This window comes from Ambystoma mexicanum, chromosome 11, assembly GCF_040938575.1.
Source record: "Ambystoma mexicanum isolate Mex_15411 chromosome 11, UKY_AmexF1_1, whole genome shotgun sequence".
Taxonomy (NCBI): Eukaryota; Metazoa; Chordata; class Amphibia; order Caudata; family Ambystomatidae; genus Ambystoma; species Ambystoma mexicanum.
The window spans coordinates 64903097-64921838 of record NC_090934.1 but is presented as its reverse complement, the minus strand read 5'-3'; the positions used below and the strand labels follow the sequence as shown (position 1 = coordinate 64921838).

At 45.7% G+C, this 18742-nt stretch overlaps 1 protein-coding gene across 1 annotated transcript in view; it reads left to right on the top strand.

The window, feature by feature from the left end:
* The window catches only part of CSMD2 (CUB and Sushi multiple domains 2), a 2010406-nt gene that overhangs the window by 462783 nt on the left and 1528881 nt on the right, over positions 1-18742 (top strand). Inside the window, exon 3 of the mRNA XM_069622557.1 lies at positions 3574-3686. Coding sequence (XP_069478658.1) covers positions 3574-3686 — 113 coding nt within the window. The remainder of the gene's footprint in view (positions 1-3573; positions 3687-18742) is intronic.

The window sequence follows — 18742 nt, the reverse complement described above, 5'->3', positions numbered from 1 at the left end:
ATTGTATACAAATATAAAATGTTTGAAAGAGACGGGGAAGCAGAAACTGAAACAAATACAGGGGAATTAGGGGTTTGGAGAGGATGGATGAGAGGGGATGAAGGGATGGACATCTCATCCTAACGTTTTTCTTGGTGGGGAGGGTTTGGGGATAGTAGACTATGAGATGGAGGGGGGGAACAGGTACATGTGGGGCAGTGATATTTAATGTTTTCTTTTATATGGTCCTCCACAAAATGTTTTAGAAGATTTACATTTTTCATTAGCATATCCATTTTTTGTTCCATTCACAGCAGAGCATTTTCTAATGTCTCTCTTGGTATATTATTTTCACTGTCTGTTTGGTCTGTTAAAAAAATGTTTTAAGGACACATAAAGTAATGGTTATTAATTGGCTTATATAGAGAAGTGTTGTGTCTACCATTAGCATCACTGTCTTCACTCAATTCATCCAGTGGGAAATTTTCTTCCAGCCATTCCAAGGTACTGGACATTTCTGTGTAAAAAAATATATTACTTTTAGCGTACCTAATACAGAAAGTTTAGAAATATACAACTTTACATACTAGTTTTTGGTAGGTTTTGTTGTTACTGTTGTGTAGGTCTGCTGTTGCTTTTTGCTGTGGAGTTTCTGTGAGGTAATTATGTTGGAGGCATATATTTATTGTTTTGCTATATTCCATTCTGGTGCATATGATATTTAAATGGACGGTTGATGTCTTACATATATAGTTTCCACTTCTTTATTTATTATTACATATGATGTGTTTATGTGCTGCTTTTTGAACTTGTTCAGTGTTTCTATTGCATGATACAACAATATAAGAAACCCCCTGAGTTTTTGGATCGTGTTGATGTTACAGACGCACAGCCCGCGGACATCAACATCGCTAGCTGGGGGTTCAGTATGTTCTATGTTACATGTATATATACTAAGGTGAATCCTAGTAAAGACCTATCAAATTCACACTATGCATATCTATATTCAGTAAAAAAAAAAATACTTTGTTAAAGGGACGTTATGGTTAAGTTGCGCTATTAAAAATCTATGAAATTCAGTAAAAAAAACGTTGTTAAAGGGACATTATGGCTCCAAGTAAAACCAAAAACCCCCTGAAATTCACCAGTTATGGTATGGTATGCTAAGCAACCATAACTCACGCCACTGCTGTGAACTTCTAAGACTAACACCCAGGACATCAAAGATGCCATCACAAATGTCATTGATGACCTCACTGATGACATCACGTGTCTGGCTCACTCTTTTTTCCTTTACTGATATGTGTAGGCCAGTAACAGCAGGAACCAAAACATCAAAAAGTACTATATTTGTAGACTTACACTTCAAATATGTTCTTACAGTAATTCATTTGGGGTTCACTCTTAGCATATGAAACATACATAGGGAGAATACGCACTTGAAGGATACCAATGCTTTCTGTGTATGGAGATGATCAGTAAGGTTATCAACACTTTATTATAGTTCTGTTGTTTTTTTATTACTGTACTTTCCCTGGACATGCTCATATTTGTATGTGTTGTTGTCTGTGTTTCGTGTGCAATAATGTAATCATATACTAAATGGGTTTTATTACGTACTTATTAAATGTTTACAGTATGCAAAACTCTAATAAGAAAGCATTTATAATTTCAGTATTTTACATGGCAAGATTATTAATATTTAATCTCCATCATGTCTGCTGCACACTATGCCTATGTTACTACATGTGTGCCTTAGTATATTGGAAACAACGTCATAATGCAATGCTATTTGGATTAATGCATTACTTAATGCACTACGTACCTCATGATATTTATTCCAATGATCCTTCACACTTTTTTATTAACATTACAATAAGAATCCCTTGTACAGTCTTTTCACGAAAAGTAAATGCACATGTCATGTCATCAGTGATGTAATCAATCACATTTGGATGTCATCTTTGATTTCCTGGGTGTTAGTCTTAGCAGGGCACGGCAGTGGCGCGAGTTATGGTTGCTTAGCTTACCATAACTGACAAATTTCTGGGGGTTTTCGGTTTTACTTCGAACCATAACGTCCTTTTAACAAAGTTTTTTTTTTCCTGATTTTCATAGGTTTTTAGTAGCACAACTTAACTATAACATCCCTTTAACAAAGTTGTTTTCCTGAATACAAAGTCTGACACAAATGTGGGAAACAACATTTGCCATGGAGATAATTCATGAAAGTAGCATGCAGTACCCTTTCACTTCTATATAAGCATTATAACAGATTGCAGAACATGTTATGGTCATTATATACAGTGTCGCCCTTGAGTGCAAAATTGGCAGAGGCACCAATTAAAACGTGGTCCTTAGCCACACATGGCAGTTCATTCGTTTGTGAAAGACTGTTTGGCACGTGCCAAATGGGGGAGTTGTGTGTAAAAGGTGTTGGCAATTGTCATTTTAAAGAATATGTGTTCACCAATATTGGCCAAATTCTATAGCTGTGCAGTTAAATAACTCATCAAACTGACCCATGTTAGCCAAACAGCGGGCCCATGCTGGCATGCTGGACAGGCCTGCGGGCACTGCGCTATCGGTCTGTTTGAGGCCGATTGCAGGACGATGTTTAATCTAATCTGATCCCTCTCATCTTAGTTGCAACACTTTTTGCAACAGCACGTGGCATTCATTACCCAGCTAAGGGAGGCGTGTGCTATCGTGTTGGCAAACAGTGGCCCTGTGCAGACCTTGCGTGATTCCAACCTTTGACCACCTAGTTACAGATAGACCACTGCACTGGGTGTGTTAACCCCCCAGAGCTAATGTACTGGTAAGGACAGTACACCATCTGGATGGAATTGCAGTGTAAAATGGGAGTCTTACTGTGTCTAACTTAAAGGGTGTGATTCAGTTTGCCAATACCGCTTCTCCCCTCCCCTCCCCTCCCTCCCTCCCTCCCTCCCTCCCTCTCTCCCTCCCTCCCTCCCTCCCTCCCTTCCTTCCTTCCTTCCTTCCTTCCTTCCTTCCTTCCTTCCTTCCTTCCTTCCTTCCTTCCTTCCTTTCCTTTCCTTCCTTCCTTCCTCCATACCCCCTCCCTGCCTTCCTCCCCTCTCCTTCCCGTTATCCCTCCCCCACCCTCCCTTCCTTGATGAATATTAGAAAAGACATGTTTCACCTCCGAAATGAAGCACTTTAACTGTTAGATGTGTGTTCATTCTTCGTCTATGCCATGCTGTGGTTTGTAGTACTGTATACCTCAAAGGACCATCTATAGTATAATTATTTATTTTGCTGTTATGTCAATCCGTTGTGTTGATGAACCCACGCATAGAAGCTGCTCATTTAACATCACAAAATAGAAATGTCTGTAGACAGAAAGAAGTCTGGTACAGATCGGTGGCACTTTCCGGGTCCCTTGTTTGCTGTGTGCCATCCTGGTGAATTTAAATGTACATTCTGATTTCCTGGCACCTTTTGCATTTGCATTCACTCCTTGGTTATTGTTTGCTGATGTGCACGTGCGTGCCACTTCCGGTGCGAATCGGGAGCTGGAGGAAGTTGCGTCTGCACGATGCTAACGTTCTGTTGGTCATTGCTTTTCAGGTTAACTGGTTTCCAGCTTCCTGCCCCCATCGTGAGCACGGGCTCTCTTCTGACGCTGTTGCTGGTGTCGGACTACGCCGTGAGTGCCCAGGGCTTCCACGCCAAATACGAAGGTAGGACCCTAGGCTTTATGCCAGTCTTACCTCCACCAGTCTTACCTCCACCAGTGATTTGTTCCCCGTGGGAAATGTCTGGTAACTCAGAGAGTCGGCATGTTTTCTTACTCTGTGGAACTTGTTAGTGAAAGAAGAGTGTGGAACAGTCCCACAATCTCGATGGTCTCTACACAAGCCGTTGCAAACCATTCTAACACACAGTGAAGTGTTCCCGTTGTGTTAGAATATGGACTGAGGCATGAAGTGATTTAACACAATTAAAGGCTATTAAATGCCCGGATGGTTCTACTCCACAGGCACACACTATGTTAGATGAGATGCGGCATTGCTTGAAAGTGGTGTGTGTGGCCTCGATGCAAGAACCACAGAGGACACAGTAGAGTCCAGTAGAGGTCAGAGCAGGAAGACCCTTGCTCCTGAAGGGCATGTCATCATGGCGGCACTGTCATGATGGAAATGTCTGTTTCATGGTGGTACTTGTTTGTTCCACCTCGTGCCAGGTGACTTCAGTTAGTGGCTTGCAATTCCCAGACTGGGGCAGTAGCGTGAATAATAACGTGCCATTTAGCTCTCGATTTGGAGTTCTATGAAGGGACCCTAAGTTCAAGAGTTCTATGAAGGGCTCCTATGGTCAGGAGTTCTATGAAGGGCTCCTAAGGTCAGGAGTTCTATGAAGGGATCTTACGGTCAGGAGTTCTATAAATAACTCCTAAAGTCAGGAGTTCTATGAAAGGAGCCTATGGTCAGGAGGTCTATGAAGGGCTTCTAAAGTCAGGAGTTCTATGAAGGGCTCCTAAGGTCAAAGGTTGTATGAAGGGCTCCTAAGGTTAAGAGTTGTATGAAGGGCTCCTATGGTCATGAGTTCTATGAAGGGCTCCTAAGTTCAGGAGTGCTATGAAGGGCTCCTACGGTCAGGAGTACTATGAAGGGCTCCTAAGGTCAGGAGTTCTATAAAGGGCACCTAAGGTCTGGAGTTCTTCAAAGGTCACCTAAGATCGTGAGTTCTATGAAGGGCTCCTACGGTCAAGAGTTCTGTGAAGGGCTCCATAGGTCATGAGTTCTATTAAGGCTCTGAAGGGCAGGAGTTCTATGAAGGGCTCCTACGGTCAAGAGTTCTGTGAAGGGCTCCATAGGTCATGAGTTCTATTAGGGGCTCCGAAGGGCAGGAGTTCTATGAAGGGATCCTAAGGTCAGGAGTTCTATGAACGGCTCCTAAGGTCAGGAGCTCTGTGAATGGCTCCTAAGGCCAGGAGTTCTATGAAGGGCACCTAAGGTCAGGAGTTTTTACAAAGAGTAGCTAAGGTCCAGAGTTCTATGAAGAGCACCTGAGCTCAGGGCTATTATATGAAGGGCACCTGAGGCCAGGAGTTCTAAGAAGGGCACCTAAGGTCTGGAATTCAGTGAATGGCACCTAAGGTCAGGAGTTCTAAGATGGGCACCTAAAGTTAGGAGTTCTTTGAAGAGAACCTAAGGTCAGGAGTTTTATAAAGCGTAGCTAATGTCAGGAGTTCTATGAAGAGCACCTAAAGACAGCAGTTCTATGAAGGACACCTACCGTCAGGAGTTCTATGAAGAGCACCTACAGTCAGGAGTTCTATGAAGGGCTACTATGGTCATGAGTTCTATGAAGGGCATCTAAGGCCAGGAGTTCTATGAAGGTCACCTAAGTTCAGGACTTTTATGAAGAGCACCTACGGTCAGGAGTTGTATGAAGGGCTCCTAAGGTCATGGGTTCTATGAAGGGCACCCAAGGTCAGAAGTTTTCTAAAGGGTACTGATTTTGTTCTAAATTCCATGTACGGCTCATGCCTGGGAGGGACAGGCTTGTTTTGGTCTATATTCCCTGCACGATCATGCCAGGGAGGGACATGCTGGTTTTACCCTTGATTGTCTGTAGTGAACATTTCTGGAGGGAATGGCTGGTTTTTGCTCTATGTTACCTGTATCAATCCTGTCTGGTAGGGATAAGCTAGTTTGGCCTTAGAATCATTCTATTGATATTGTCTGAGAGGAACAGTCTGATTTTTCTCTAAGTAACCTCTATAGGTAATGTCTGAGATGGTCAGGCAGTTTGGGCTCTGAATTACCAGTGTGGAACATGCCTGGGAATGCCTGGTTGGTTGGATCCTGGTTAAATAAAATATATCACGTCTGGGAGGGACAAGCTCATTGGGCCTTGAATTCCCTGATAACAACTATCATGCCTTGAGGGTGAACCTGCCTCTGTAGTCCTCTGTTGTTTCATCTATTGGATTGATAGTTCCCATAGAATGACAAGATAGTACCATCAAGTCCCATCGCAATGTATGGACACTCAGTGAAAGCATGACTATGAAGAATCCAGAAACGTTCATGTTTACATTTAAATCTCCCCCCACCCCCCACATGAGGAATGGTACATAAGCCTATCCAATAGGCCATACACATTTGAATGAAAAACTCAAATTTACAACATCCTTCATGGAGAAGAACAATATGGGAATAGCAGGACTTGCTCTAGGACCAGAAGATCGAGGTAAGATCTTTCTATCCGTCTTCGATTGGGAGTGAATTCCAGACATCTGGTCCCATGATAGAGAAGACAAAATAACTAGGTGATGGCTTAGAATTAATCTTAAACCTCTGTCAATTGCTCTGGGCTACCCTCCAGACCATAGTTCTTGGCCTGCCAAGCCATTACAGAAAGACCATAAACAAATCAGAATTGGTCCCACCCCAAAAGGCGCAGTCCAGCCTGAACTACTTGGTCACATTCATTCTGCAGGAGACCACAAGCAACCGCAGACATGTTTATGCCTCATTGGACATCATCAGTTAGGAGAAGCTTGGGTCTCTATGCCCAGCAGGCTCGGGACCCACGTCTGGGCATACCCTTCCCAATCAGGGTGACTATAGCAAAACAAAGAGGGGATGGCTGGAAAGTTTAGAATTACCTCTGGTAATTGCCGAGGGCAACCCTCCAGGCCATCATTCTTTGCCAGCTAGAGAAACTGCAACAGTCCAGTATCACATCACAGATCATGTACATGGGACTATATCAGGTTCTCAAAGGAATCGCCTATTTGCAGCATCTGGTCTGCTGTGTCCTGCACTACTTGCAGCCACCTCGTCATGGGCAGTGGCCACTTTCATCAAAGGGCATCCCTACCCCCAAGATACAGAGATTACAATCTTAGATTCTACATCTGGGCCTGACAAGAGAGGTCCAAATTCCCTTCCATATCCTCATATGAAAGAACCGAGCATTGATGGCCATGCAAATGGCATAACACGTGGAGGTTGAGGAGCAGGTGGATCTGCAGTCGAACACAGCAGAAGCAAAGAGACGTTCATCTTTTGGAGCCAGGGCTCATGCCCAATCCAAAATGAGTAGAAGTTTCCCGATGGGTGGGGAGTTTCACGATGGGTGTGGGATGGAAGTAGACCAGACCCGGATTACATGGCCTGGTTGACTCTAATCTGAAGGGATTTCAAGATGTGCACTGGATGTCGGTGTAGCTATGCTTCCCTCCCCTTTGTGTAGCAGGCAGGGATTAGCACAGGCCTTGTTTCTTTTGTGGATGTGGAAGTGTAGCGTTGTTGGCTTGAGCACAACTGTTATGGCTAGCCTTCATCTTTTTGGCTCCTGTCTGTTGCTAATATTGTCTAGTTTGAGTGTGTGAATACAGTGCTCAACGTGCAACCTGATTGCGAACCAATGCCATGTGCAGTTCCAAGAGCCAGCCCTTGGCTTTCGCTTTGCACGCTGGGACCTGTATGCCGTGTATTATAAACTATGCATGGAAACTACAAGTCCCGGAAAAAGGTACCTGCACAATGCGTACATGTGTAGAATAAGAACGCTAAAGTTGCACTTCAAAAGGGCAATTTGACCCCAGCCACATATTTTGCACCTGTGAAAAATACTATGTATACATAGAAGTTGTCAATAGGTAAAAATTGTGACATATCATTTTCACCAGCCGTGTATGTGTACAGAGGCGGACTCTGAGCTCCGCGCAGCCGCTGATCTGCCTTAACGGAAGTTTCCACTTTGTGGTAAGCACCCAGGCACGGTTACTAGTGATTCCATTGACAGCCAAACCATCGACAACCATACCATTGACAAAAAAAGCATAGAAAAAAAAACATAGAATGCATTAAAAAAAAATATAATACATGAAGAGGTTCCCCCCATACACCTTTTTTAAAACATTAAAACACATTTATACTAAACAAAACCCTTTACCATTTAAAAAAAAATGCATTCAATGTTTTTTTTTTGTTTTTCTCAATGCATTTTTTTCAATGGGATGGTCTGTCAATGCTTTGGTTTCGATCCAATGACCGGATACCCTCAGGCACTGATGGCTATTGTAAGAATGTACCATTGCTAGTGCTCACATCTTTCGCAGTTTAGATCATCACACAGAAACCTCTCTGGAAGCGTCCAAGGTTGTTCAATAAAAACAATTCTTTTTTTTGTTCTCATTGTATAAAAATTGATAACCTCCAGTGAGAGAAAAAGCAATTTGAAATGTTATTTATCCGTGGAAAGTCCATGTGGTCCTCTCCTTGGGCCCGGGCTTTCTCGCAATGACCGTAGCTAAGAAACAAGAAATTGCCATGAAATCTTCCATTCAGAGGGAGACACTGCAGAAGAGCCGGGGCTGAAGAGAAGGGCCGGGGCGTCACGCAGAGAAGGGCATGCTGACAGCAGCGCGCCGGGCAATTTTCCCTCGGTGCCATTGACCTTCAGCTTCACGTTGCAGACGTCACTCCCACAATCAGTGGCGCCCTGCGCGCATCTCAGGGGCGGGCCCGCGCCTGGTGCAGTCTCTTAGAAGGAAGAGCAGGAAATGGAAATAGGACAAGGCCTTGGCAGAGCGGGAGTGCAGCGTTTGTTTAAGGTGCCATTTTGAGCAACTCAGATGTAGCCATGAACGTTGATTGGGCGAGCCAATCAGAACGGGCTGGCGTGTGCCATGTGCCAACAGAGCGGAGACACTGTTCGTGTGAGGCTGCTTCTAGACTGATGTGCTTCTATGATGCGCCTTTTAATTAAGTCCTGCAGGGCCACATCATAGTCACGCTCCTGATCTCAGGAGATTGCTGTTTCGGATGCGGTCAGCAAGGAGGGAGCTCAGTGTGGGGGCGAGGAACGGAGAGGTTGAGGGGCCCTGTGACCGCAGCGGAGAGGTTGAGGGGCCCTGTGACCGCAGCAGAGAGGTTGAGGGGCCCTGTGACCGCAGCGTGTGGGGAGTGCTGTCAGATTGTTGGCTAGATAAGGAGGTGGCACCCTACGGAGGACCTGCAAGAGGAGCAGAAGAGGGGAATGTGGAGGGGGGATGTCTGTGTGGAGAGAGACTCTGTCTGGAGTAGCAGCCCAGTGTGGGAATGAGGCGTACAGCTCATTGACACCTGAGGTGAGGCTCTATATGTGAATACTCAAGCGATTGAACCACAGTGCCACTGGAGGTAAAGAGCAGGAGCTTGGGGTACAGTCCAAACAGACCTTGAGGTTGCAAGGTTTGGCGGTGCCGTGAGGATAATGGGATGAAGGACACGTGAGAAAGCAGGAAGGGAGACGTTTCAGAAGCTGGGAGGTAGATTACTAGTGTTTCCAAAGAATTAAGCATTAGGCCCTGAAGGGCCATCAACTGACAGAGAAGCAGTAGAAAATAAACGAATATAGAGAGAGGGCGAGAGAGAGAGAGAGAGAGGGACAGACAGAGAGAGAGAGAGATAGAGGGGGAGGGAGAGAGAGGCAGAGAGAGCGAGAGACAGAGAGACAGCGACATACAGAAGGCGAGAGAGGAAAAGAAAGGGAGAGGTAGGCAGAGTTAGAGGGAGGGAGAAAGAGGGTGAGAGAGGGAGAGTGGTGATGGAGAGGGACAGAGACGAATGGAGAGGAAACGAGAGAGAGAGAGAGAGACAGAGAGAGAGACATACAAAGGGTGAGAGAGGAAAAGAAAGAAATAGAGAGGTAGGGAACGTTAGGGGGAGGGAGGGAGAGGGATAGAGAGGGAGAGTGGTGGATGGAGAGGGACAGAGACGAATGGGGAGGAAGAGAGAGAGAGGGACAGATAGACAAGGAGACAGCGAGAGAGAGAGGGGGAGGGAGGGAAGAGGGAGAGAGAGACAGTGAGAAAGAGTGGGATAGAGACAGGGAGACGGAGAGAGATACCTAGACAGAGAGAGAGGCAGAGAGAGACAGAGAGGGACCGAGAGAGAGGGGTAAAGAGAAAAGAGATGGAGAGAGATGGAGGGAGTGAGAGGGAGAGATACCCAGAGACAGAGACAGACAGAGAGAGAGAGAGACAGAGGGACAGGCATATAAATCGAGAGCGAGAGAAAGAGATGGAGAGAGAGGGAGAGAGATGGATAGATAGGGAGAACGAGAGATGGAGGGAGAGGAGAGAGAGAAAGATTGAGATAAAGATAGAGGTGGAAGGAGTAAGAGAGAGACTGAGAGAGCGAGCTGTAGAGAGATAGAGAGAGTGTGAGAGAGAGAGAGAGCTAGACAGAGAACGAGAGAGAGGAGAGATGCGGGAGAGAGAGAGAGACAGAGAGAGAGATAGAGAGAGAGACAGAGAGAGAGAGAGACAGAGAGAGAGAGACAGAGAGAGAGAGCAGTATAAGGCTAATCGACATCTGCCTTTAGGGTGCAGTAATTTAGTTAAACACGAGTAGTGAAGGAGCAGGGAGACTGCACTGGGTTGTTAGTGTCAGCATTGGCTTCTATAAGATGAATCCGATGGCAGACAACTAGTAGTAACTTGGAAGATTGCAAAGCAACATGACAGGTTAAAGAGCGAAGAGAGTAACGAGAATGAGAATCAGGTGCAGGCAGGACGACTGGAGCACAAGATGGTTTGACAGCCTGTAGGACGGGTGTCAAATCGGCTCGGGCAATGGGAGGACAAGAGACCAGAGAGCACAGATAGGGGAAGGAAGGAAGGAAGGAAGGAAGGAAGGAAGGAAGGAAGGAAGGAAGGAAGGAAGGAAGGAAGGAAGGAAGGAAGGAAGGAAGGAAGGAAGGAAGGAAGGAAGGAAGGAAGGAAGGAAGGAAGGAAGGAAGGAAGGAAGGAAGGAAGGAAGGAAGGAAGGAAGGAAGGAAGGAAGGAAGGAAGGAAGGGAGGGAGGGAGGGAGGGAGGGAGGGAGGGAGGGAGGGAGGGAGGGAGGGAGGGAGGGAGGGAGGGAGGGAGGGAGGGAGGTATTCTGAAAGTACAGTGAGGGATCTCACGGACAGATGCAGCCATCAGCCATGATCCAACCTTGATTAATTTGCCATACAGCTTCATATGAAGAACTGCTGGGGTAACAAACCCCCCGTTTGCTGCAATTTAACCTGCCTTGAGAAGGACCCTCCGGGGTCGAACACGTGTCGGCTGACCACTTTTAGGCCAAGTATCCACACCACTGTGAATAAAGAATCACACTTTGAAGCCCCGCATCCAGCGTGAGAATCTTTGTATTCATAAGATTCACCCAATACTTTCATGTGCAAGGTAACCAGGACCTTCCACCATTTTTCATAAGAAGAAGCAAGGGAGTCAGAATTAAAGTTGTGTTTACAGATAGTGGAGAGAGGTTGAATGTGGATGGCTGTAGAGAATGATGAGTGAGAGTGGAGTCCCGGCCTAGGTTGAAAACACTCAATGTACTCCGGAGGTTGAAGTCACCCATGAGCACAGTAGTGTCATCAAGGGATTGGATTCATGAATGGGGGCATGAGTGGGTTAGGATTCATGGATAGGGGGCATCCGTGTATCTGAAATCATGGATAGGGTCATCAGTGGATTGGAATTCATGGATAGGGGCATGCATGGATTGGAATTCATGGATAGGGGCATCAATGGATTGGAATTCATGGATAGGGGCATGCATGGATTGGAATTCATGGATAGGGGCATGCATGGATTGGAATTCTTGGATAGGGGCATCAGTGGATTGGAATTCATGAATAGGGGCATGCATGGATTGGAATTCATGGATAGGGGCATGCATGGATTGGAATTCATGGATAGGGGCATGCATGGATTGGAATTCATGGATATGGGCATCAGTGGATTGGAATTCATGGATAGGGGCATGCATGGATTGGAATTCTTGGATAGGGGCGTCAGTGGATTGGAATTCATGGATAGGGGCATGCATGGATTGGAATTCATGGATACTGGCATGCATGGGTTTGGAATTCATGGATAGGGGCATGCATGGATTGGAATTCATGGATAGGGGCATCAGTGGATTGGAATTCATGGATAGGGGCATGCATGGATTGGAATTCATGGATAGGGGCATCAGTTGATTGGAATTCATGGATAGGGGCATGCATGGATTGGAATTCATGGATAGGGACATGCATGGATTGGAATTCTTGGATAGGGGCATCAGTGGATTGGAATTCATGGATAGGGGCATGCATGGATTGGAATTCATGGATAGGGGCATGCATGGATTGGAATTCATGGATAGGGGCATCAGTGGATTGGAATTCATGGATAGGGGCATGCATGGATTGGAATTCTTGGATAGGGGCATCAGTGGATTGGAATTCATGGATAGGGGCATGCATGGATTGGAATTCATGGATAGGGGCATGCATGGATTGGAATTCATGGATAGGGGCATCAGTGGATTGGAATTCATGGATAGGGGCATCAGTGGATTGGAATTCATGGATAGGGGCATGCACGGATTGGAATTCATGGATAGGGGCATGCATGGATTGGAATTCATGGATAGGGGCATCAGTGGATTGGAATTCATGGATAGGGGCATGCATGGATTGGAATTCATGGACAGGGGTGTTAATGTATTGAAATGTGTGGATAGAGGTATTAATGGGTTGGAGTTCATGGACAGAGGCATCTGTGGATTGGAATTCATGGATAGAGGCATCAGTGGAGTGGTATTCATGGATAGGGACATCTGTGGATTGGAATTCATTGATGGGGTATCATTGGTTTGGAATCCATGGATGGGGGCATCAGCTGGTTGGAATTCATGGATACGGGCATCAGTGTATTGGAATTCAAGGATAGTGGCTTCTGCGGATTGGGATTCATGATGCCCCTTTCCATGAATTCCAATACACCGATGCCCCTTTCCATAAGTGCCAATCCACCTATCTGCTATTCACTGAGCGGAAGAAGCAATTCCACGGCTCTCTCGCTCCTGAGGTGTGCATGCTGTGTGCAGTGGCCCATGTAACGTGTGTGCATGTATGTATGCAGTGTTCCATGTATCCATGCTGCTGAGCTCTGGGGGCAGCATATGCTGCATCGCCTACCTTTGGGCTGGGCATGCAGAGTGTGATGGGCACTGCATTGTTTAACAATGGGTACAGTGTGACATTCACCATGTACTCAGGAGGCCCTGGAAGCTGTGTTTAAAGCGTCCCATTTCCCACGACCTAAGGAGGCGGTGATCCACACCATGCACCCTGTAATCCAGACACTGGAGAAGCAGTGTTGCAAGAGGGCTGTTCACCAGCACAGCGTGGCATGTGCCACGTGGCCCTGGGCCCATGAGAGCAGGCCCACTGGCTCCCCAGTAAGGCCTGCATCGAGTACATAAATCTAACACTAGCCCCCGATGCATTTATAATACTGCCCCTTTCTACCTATCTAAGAACATCTCTCTGAAACACCACTCCCGCGCTCTATGCTCTACACTTATAACAAAATATTATAAATAAAAATAACAAAGAAATAAATATACTTCATCAGTTTCAAAGATGCAGAAAGGTTTTTTTGGTATCGAGTGATAATGTGACCTGGAAAAACGTACCCAGTGATATTTCCCCAGATTTGCACTCCTACGAAAATCAAGCACTTTCTCTAAATATTCTAGGACTGGAGTTGGAATAGTAACTAATAAACCTCCTAAAATCTGTGGGGAAAGGCTTTAGGGTGAAGGGAAATAAATTGCCTACTTGGCGATGTTTTTCTCAGGGGACATTTTCACATAGAACCGTTGTTTTTTTAAATGTAGTTCTGAATTAGATATGCTGTTGGACAATAAGTAAGAACTCAACATTGGTTCTATCGCGTGTACTTGCATTAACATAACAGGTGTATTTGTAGAGCGCACGTCCACACAGAGGGGCATCTGTGCAATTGACCGATACCAGATGTTCATTGTTACCCAACTGAATGGTACTCATTTTAACGACCTTGGAAGGATGAAGGGCTGAGTGGACCTGCAGGGATATGAACGTGTGACTATGAGGTCAAACACAGGCCTCTGTAGTGGATCGTTAGTCCACTGAGCCACTGGCCCTAGCTTTTAAGGTCATGTGATTGCAGGGCAGTAGTTTGATTGATCATTGAAAACCTTTGATTGGACTTGTTTAAAGTGTTTTGGGAGTAGCCTCAGTAATCAAATTCTGAATCGTTTTCTTTCTGTTTCCACAAATGTTGCTGCTACTGTTACAATTATTTTAGCGTGCAATAGTTTGGATGAAAACAGAAATGGTTTGTTAGTTGAGATCTTGGTTGCATAGAATTTGGATTCACAGAATTAGCTGCACTCAAGGAATTTGCATGTGTATTTTTTGTATAAAGAGAACGATATCTGGTTATTGCTCACATCGTCGATACAACAAGAAAGCTTAGTCCAGTCGTGATTGTGAATTTGAAGGATTTATAGGTACTACTTATCATTCAGAGAACAAAACAAAACAAAAATATCCTACAGGGACTCTCGGCATTAAACCATATATTCTAAATGACAGAGCCATTTTACTCAATATGTTTGCCATTGAGTAGTCTGCCGTAGGGTTTTCTGTTTAAAACAATCCCTGATAATATTGACGTACTCAGGAGCAAAGCGAGAGCCCATTCTTGCACCATATATGTGTTGGTAAAAATCAAGCCAAAAGTGAAAAATACAGTTTTCTAAAGAAACACTGAACAAAGTGACAGAAAATTAGCCATTGAAGTCATTAAAACAAGTTATTTCTATGGCATTGTTATTATTTCTATGGCCTAAAGCTCAGGGATCGGATCTCTCCAGCTCTGAAATCTCTTCACTGTCTCTGTGGCTGCAAGGATCAAGTACAAGACCCTCTGCATCATCCACAAGGCTTTCTGGGTCCTGGGACTGCTCTACGTCCAACTTTCTCTTCCAAAAACCCTTCCTTCTCGAGCTCTACGCTCATACACCTACAACCCTCTGAGGGCCAGACTCTTCTCCAAGCAGAGAGTTCGGGCCAGATCTATCTCCTCGACTGGGGCCTCCCTCTGGAACAACCTCTCTGCCTCTTTCAAACTTGAGCAGAACCACCTTCAGTTCCGGAAGCAACTCAAGACCTTCCTTTTTGCTTCTGCTTTCTCTCTTCCTCTCCCCTGCTGATGCACCTGACTGCTCTGCACACTGGTCACCTGGTCACCCTCTGTACTGGGGCCCAGGCTCCTGCATGTCCAGTTGCACTTGCGCTCCCTCCGGGCTCCCCAGCACTTAAGGGTCTGTATCTGCAACTCTACAGTCTCTTCTCACTGCATGTATTAGCCACCCGCTGGCTGCACTTGTGCGTTAACTGCACGTCCCTCTTCTACTCCCCCCTGACACTTTTCCCCTTTCCTCTTATCCGCACTTGCACAATCTGAATGACACAAGGCCTAGTAAAATCATTATTTTGTCCTCCCTTTGTTTCCTCCTCCTTGTCTTGTCGCGTCTACAAACACTTGTGTACAGGCGCGTTATAAATGCCACATCATATCATATCTTATCGTGCACTGTCTGTATGCCCCCATGATGTGTTTGTTACATTTGAGCAGAGGCCAGTAGTATCTAACGGTGGTCATCCATATGATGTTCGATGAGATATTTCAGAGGGTTTGGAGCATTTGGGATCAGGCAAGTTCATGGGGGGCAAGAAAGAAGAGGCTGGCACTGTATCCAATAGGTGCAGACATACAGAAAACAGTCAAAAGGTGACATAAAAATAGTAAGAACAAGTGCTAAACGATAGCAGGATGGTTACAGGTAATCGCAAGGGTCCAGAGACATGTAGGCGTACCTGTCATCGCTACTCAAGTACTACTCTGAGTCCAGGGCATAAGAGTGCCCGTCCAACATGTCTGCTCATGAGCAGAGTTTCCTGTCGAAGGTCCTCTTGATTTACTCATGAATACACAATAGAGATCCATAAACGCGATGATGACAGTCACTGGTAAATGATAATCGCCAAAGGAAGCACACATCTAATTTAATATTCTATGCCAACATACATGGTACATGTGATGCCAGCATCCACCAACTGGGGAAAGAATGGAGGTTTGAAAGGTTACTCCCACTTTTGGGCTCCATAGAAGACACTTTACCGCTGAACGGAGAACACCAGACCCACCACTGATCCTTCGTCTCATACACATGCATAAGTGCTTTGGAACACGTTGTTGTAGTACTGTACCGCTGTGTCCTCCTCTCTCTCCTCTGACAGACGGGCAGACACACACATAAACAGAGTGAAAAGTGCACAGGAGGTCCTCCATTAAAGAATAAAGCAACCCACGACATGGAGAGGAACGTCAGAGAATGAACAGAGATCTTATGACTCAATCCCCGACTCATATATGATGTTGACAGATCTGGATCTCCACCAACTAACCATACATGGCTACTGGAAAACACCACTGTCACAACTCGTCTTCTGGGCTGCCACCTTAGAGTAACCCACCACTGGTGCGAATGAACACAAAGCATCTGCCTCTATCACCGGCATGGCCATCAGTGCCATGGAGGATCTCAACCCAACCTCTCTGCCATTCATCCAAGGTTGAGAAACAATCACTAGGCTGGGGCCTGTAACCACCAATAGGCTGTGCACCAAACTGGTGCACAAAGGACAGGCACTGCACTGCATAACTACTGCATATCCTGCACAGATTGATCAGTTAATGTATCAAAAAACAGACCCGTCTCACCGATCCTTCACATGCCTCTTCTTCTGGCCCTTGGATCTTTCCACTGACAACTTTCCCAAATATAGATCCCGTTCTGGTATACGCGCATCAACTCAACAGCAAGGCTCTCTTGCATATCCCCTCTCGCTCCAATAACCTAACCCGTGCAGAGCACAGTATAAATCCCAGTAACACAACATAACATTACATAATGTAACAGATGCTTGCCCTGCTGTCGTTGAACCGGTTGACCGATTGCAATGCAAGGGCAAAGAACTAGCACACCAGTTTGCCACGCCAAGCTCAAAAACTCGAATTCCGAAAAGGGCACTGCGCTGCCTATTTTTTCCACATCACTTGTGGGGGTTACAGAAATTGCACCTGACACTCGGCAGAGTGCTTCACTTAAGGAGAGCCTATCATGAGGATAGATTCTTTATGCGCACTCTGCTTGACTTGGCGCAGAATCGAACATCAGTCGGAAAATGGCGGGTAACATGAGTGCCTCCCGACTTCATGAGTGACGCGTTAGTCATTGCTATAATGCCGTTGACGGCAGATTGTAGAAAATGATGCGCACGGCTGCGCGCCACGAGCAAAACAGCGGGGATTTTATTGTAATGTATTCGGCAGTTGATAAGACCAAACTCGGGAGACAAAGCGCTTTCAACCCACTCATGTTTAAGAGGCATTCCACTGCAGGCCCAACCAATCAGGCCCTTTACTCTAAGAATTAGAAATGCGGTATGCGCCTCCGAGTGATCTAGGGGCTATCCGAGCATGGAAGACGATATGTGAGCCAACGCTATCTCTATTATTTGTTGAAAGGAGAGAAAATATGCATTTGAAAGTATTGTCGAGCATATTGCGGCGATAACCCGATTAGAAGAAATGCGATTCGCGTAATGTCACATTAGAACGACCCGAGCTTTAGTTCTGCTGTAAATTTGCTGGATTAATGAGTGAGCTCAGAGAGCCGTAATCTCCACTGGCATATCAAATTATCCCCATTGCATGAAACAGGAGGCAGGAAGCATTGTAGATTTTCATTAAGAGTGTTAAAGTCATGGCAGTGACATTACAAGCAATGGTTGGCGGGCGGGGGAGAAATTGGCTTGGAAATGTTCCATGAATGACTGTTTGTGTAGATAGATGGCCACGCGTGGTACCAGGATCCTCAAGCTGATAGTGGCAGGAGGAGACAGCATTCACACAATCTAACACCTATTGCATCACATGCAAGTCAGGAAGTGAATTCTTCTGCACAGTGCTAGGGAGTCACTGGCTTGTGAACCTGTGAATTCTAGCTTAAATCCTTTGCCTCTCTCGCTGGGCCTTCAATTGAAGATGTACACAGTGACTTGAGACTACGGCATATTGGGGGTCATTACAAACTTGCCGCTATCCTGGCAGTAAATCCGCCAGGATACCTGCAAATACAATTACCATTATTGACACTCGGTGCAGCGGTATAAACACTGGATTAGGAGTTACGGTATGCAGCGTTCTACCCCATTTCATGAAGTCCCATAGGACTCCATGGGAGGCTTCGCTGGGATTACAGGCACCAGTGTTACCGGCGCCTGCAATACCAGCGATTTCTGCCAGCAGGGTGGCGGGATTACTTCCAGCAGTTCGCTGGAAGTGAGTCCTCCACTCCACTGGCCAGCTTGTAGTTGGCCGGTGCGGAAACGTGAAGGTGTACGTTAATACCAGCACATTAATTCTGCACCGGCCAACTTGTAATAAGGCCCAATATTGTCTACGACTGTGCCAATAACATGTACATACCGGTCCTGACCTGGTCCTGTAAACTCTTTTATCAGCCACTGCTACAATAGAGGTTACAAGTTCTCCTTGGAGCTCGGCCAATGCCATTTAAGTCTGTTTCTGATCTCAACCACATTTTGTCAGCTAAGGAAATGAAGGCATAGGGAGAGGAAGTTGGACAATTTGGAGAGGGGTAGGAGAATTAAAACCCACCAGCTGTGCATGTACCTCACCAGATCATATCTGGTCCACACGATGGGCCTTTCATCTGATAGGATGGCTTCTGGTGGATAAGGGATTAGCACGCTCCTAACGTGAACACAACTAAGACCAGGCCCTGGAGAGTCATACATGCCACAATCGGAGGAGACTGTAGGCCATGAAGA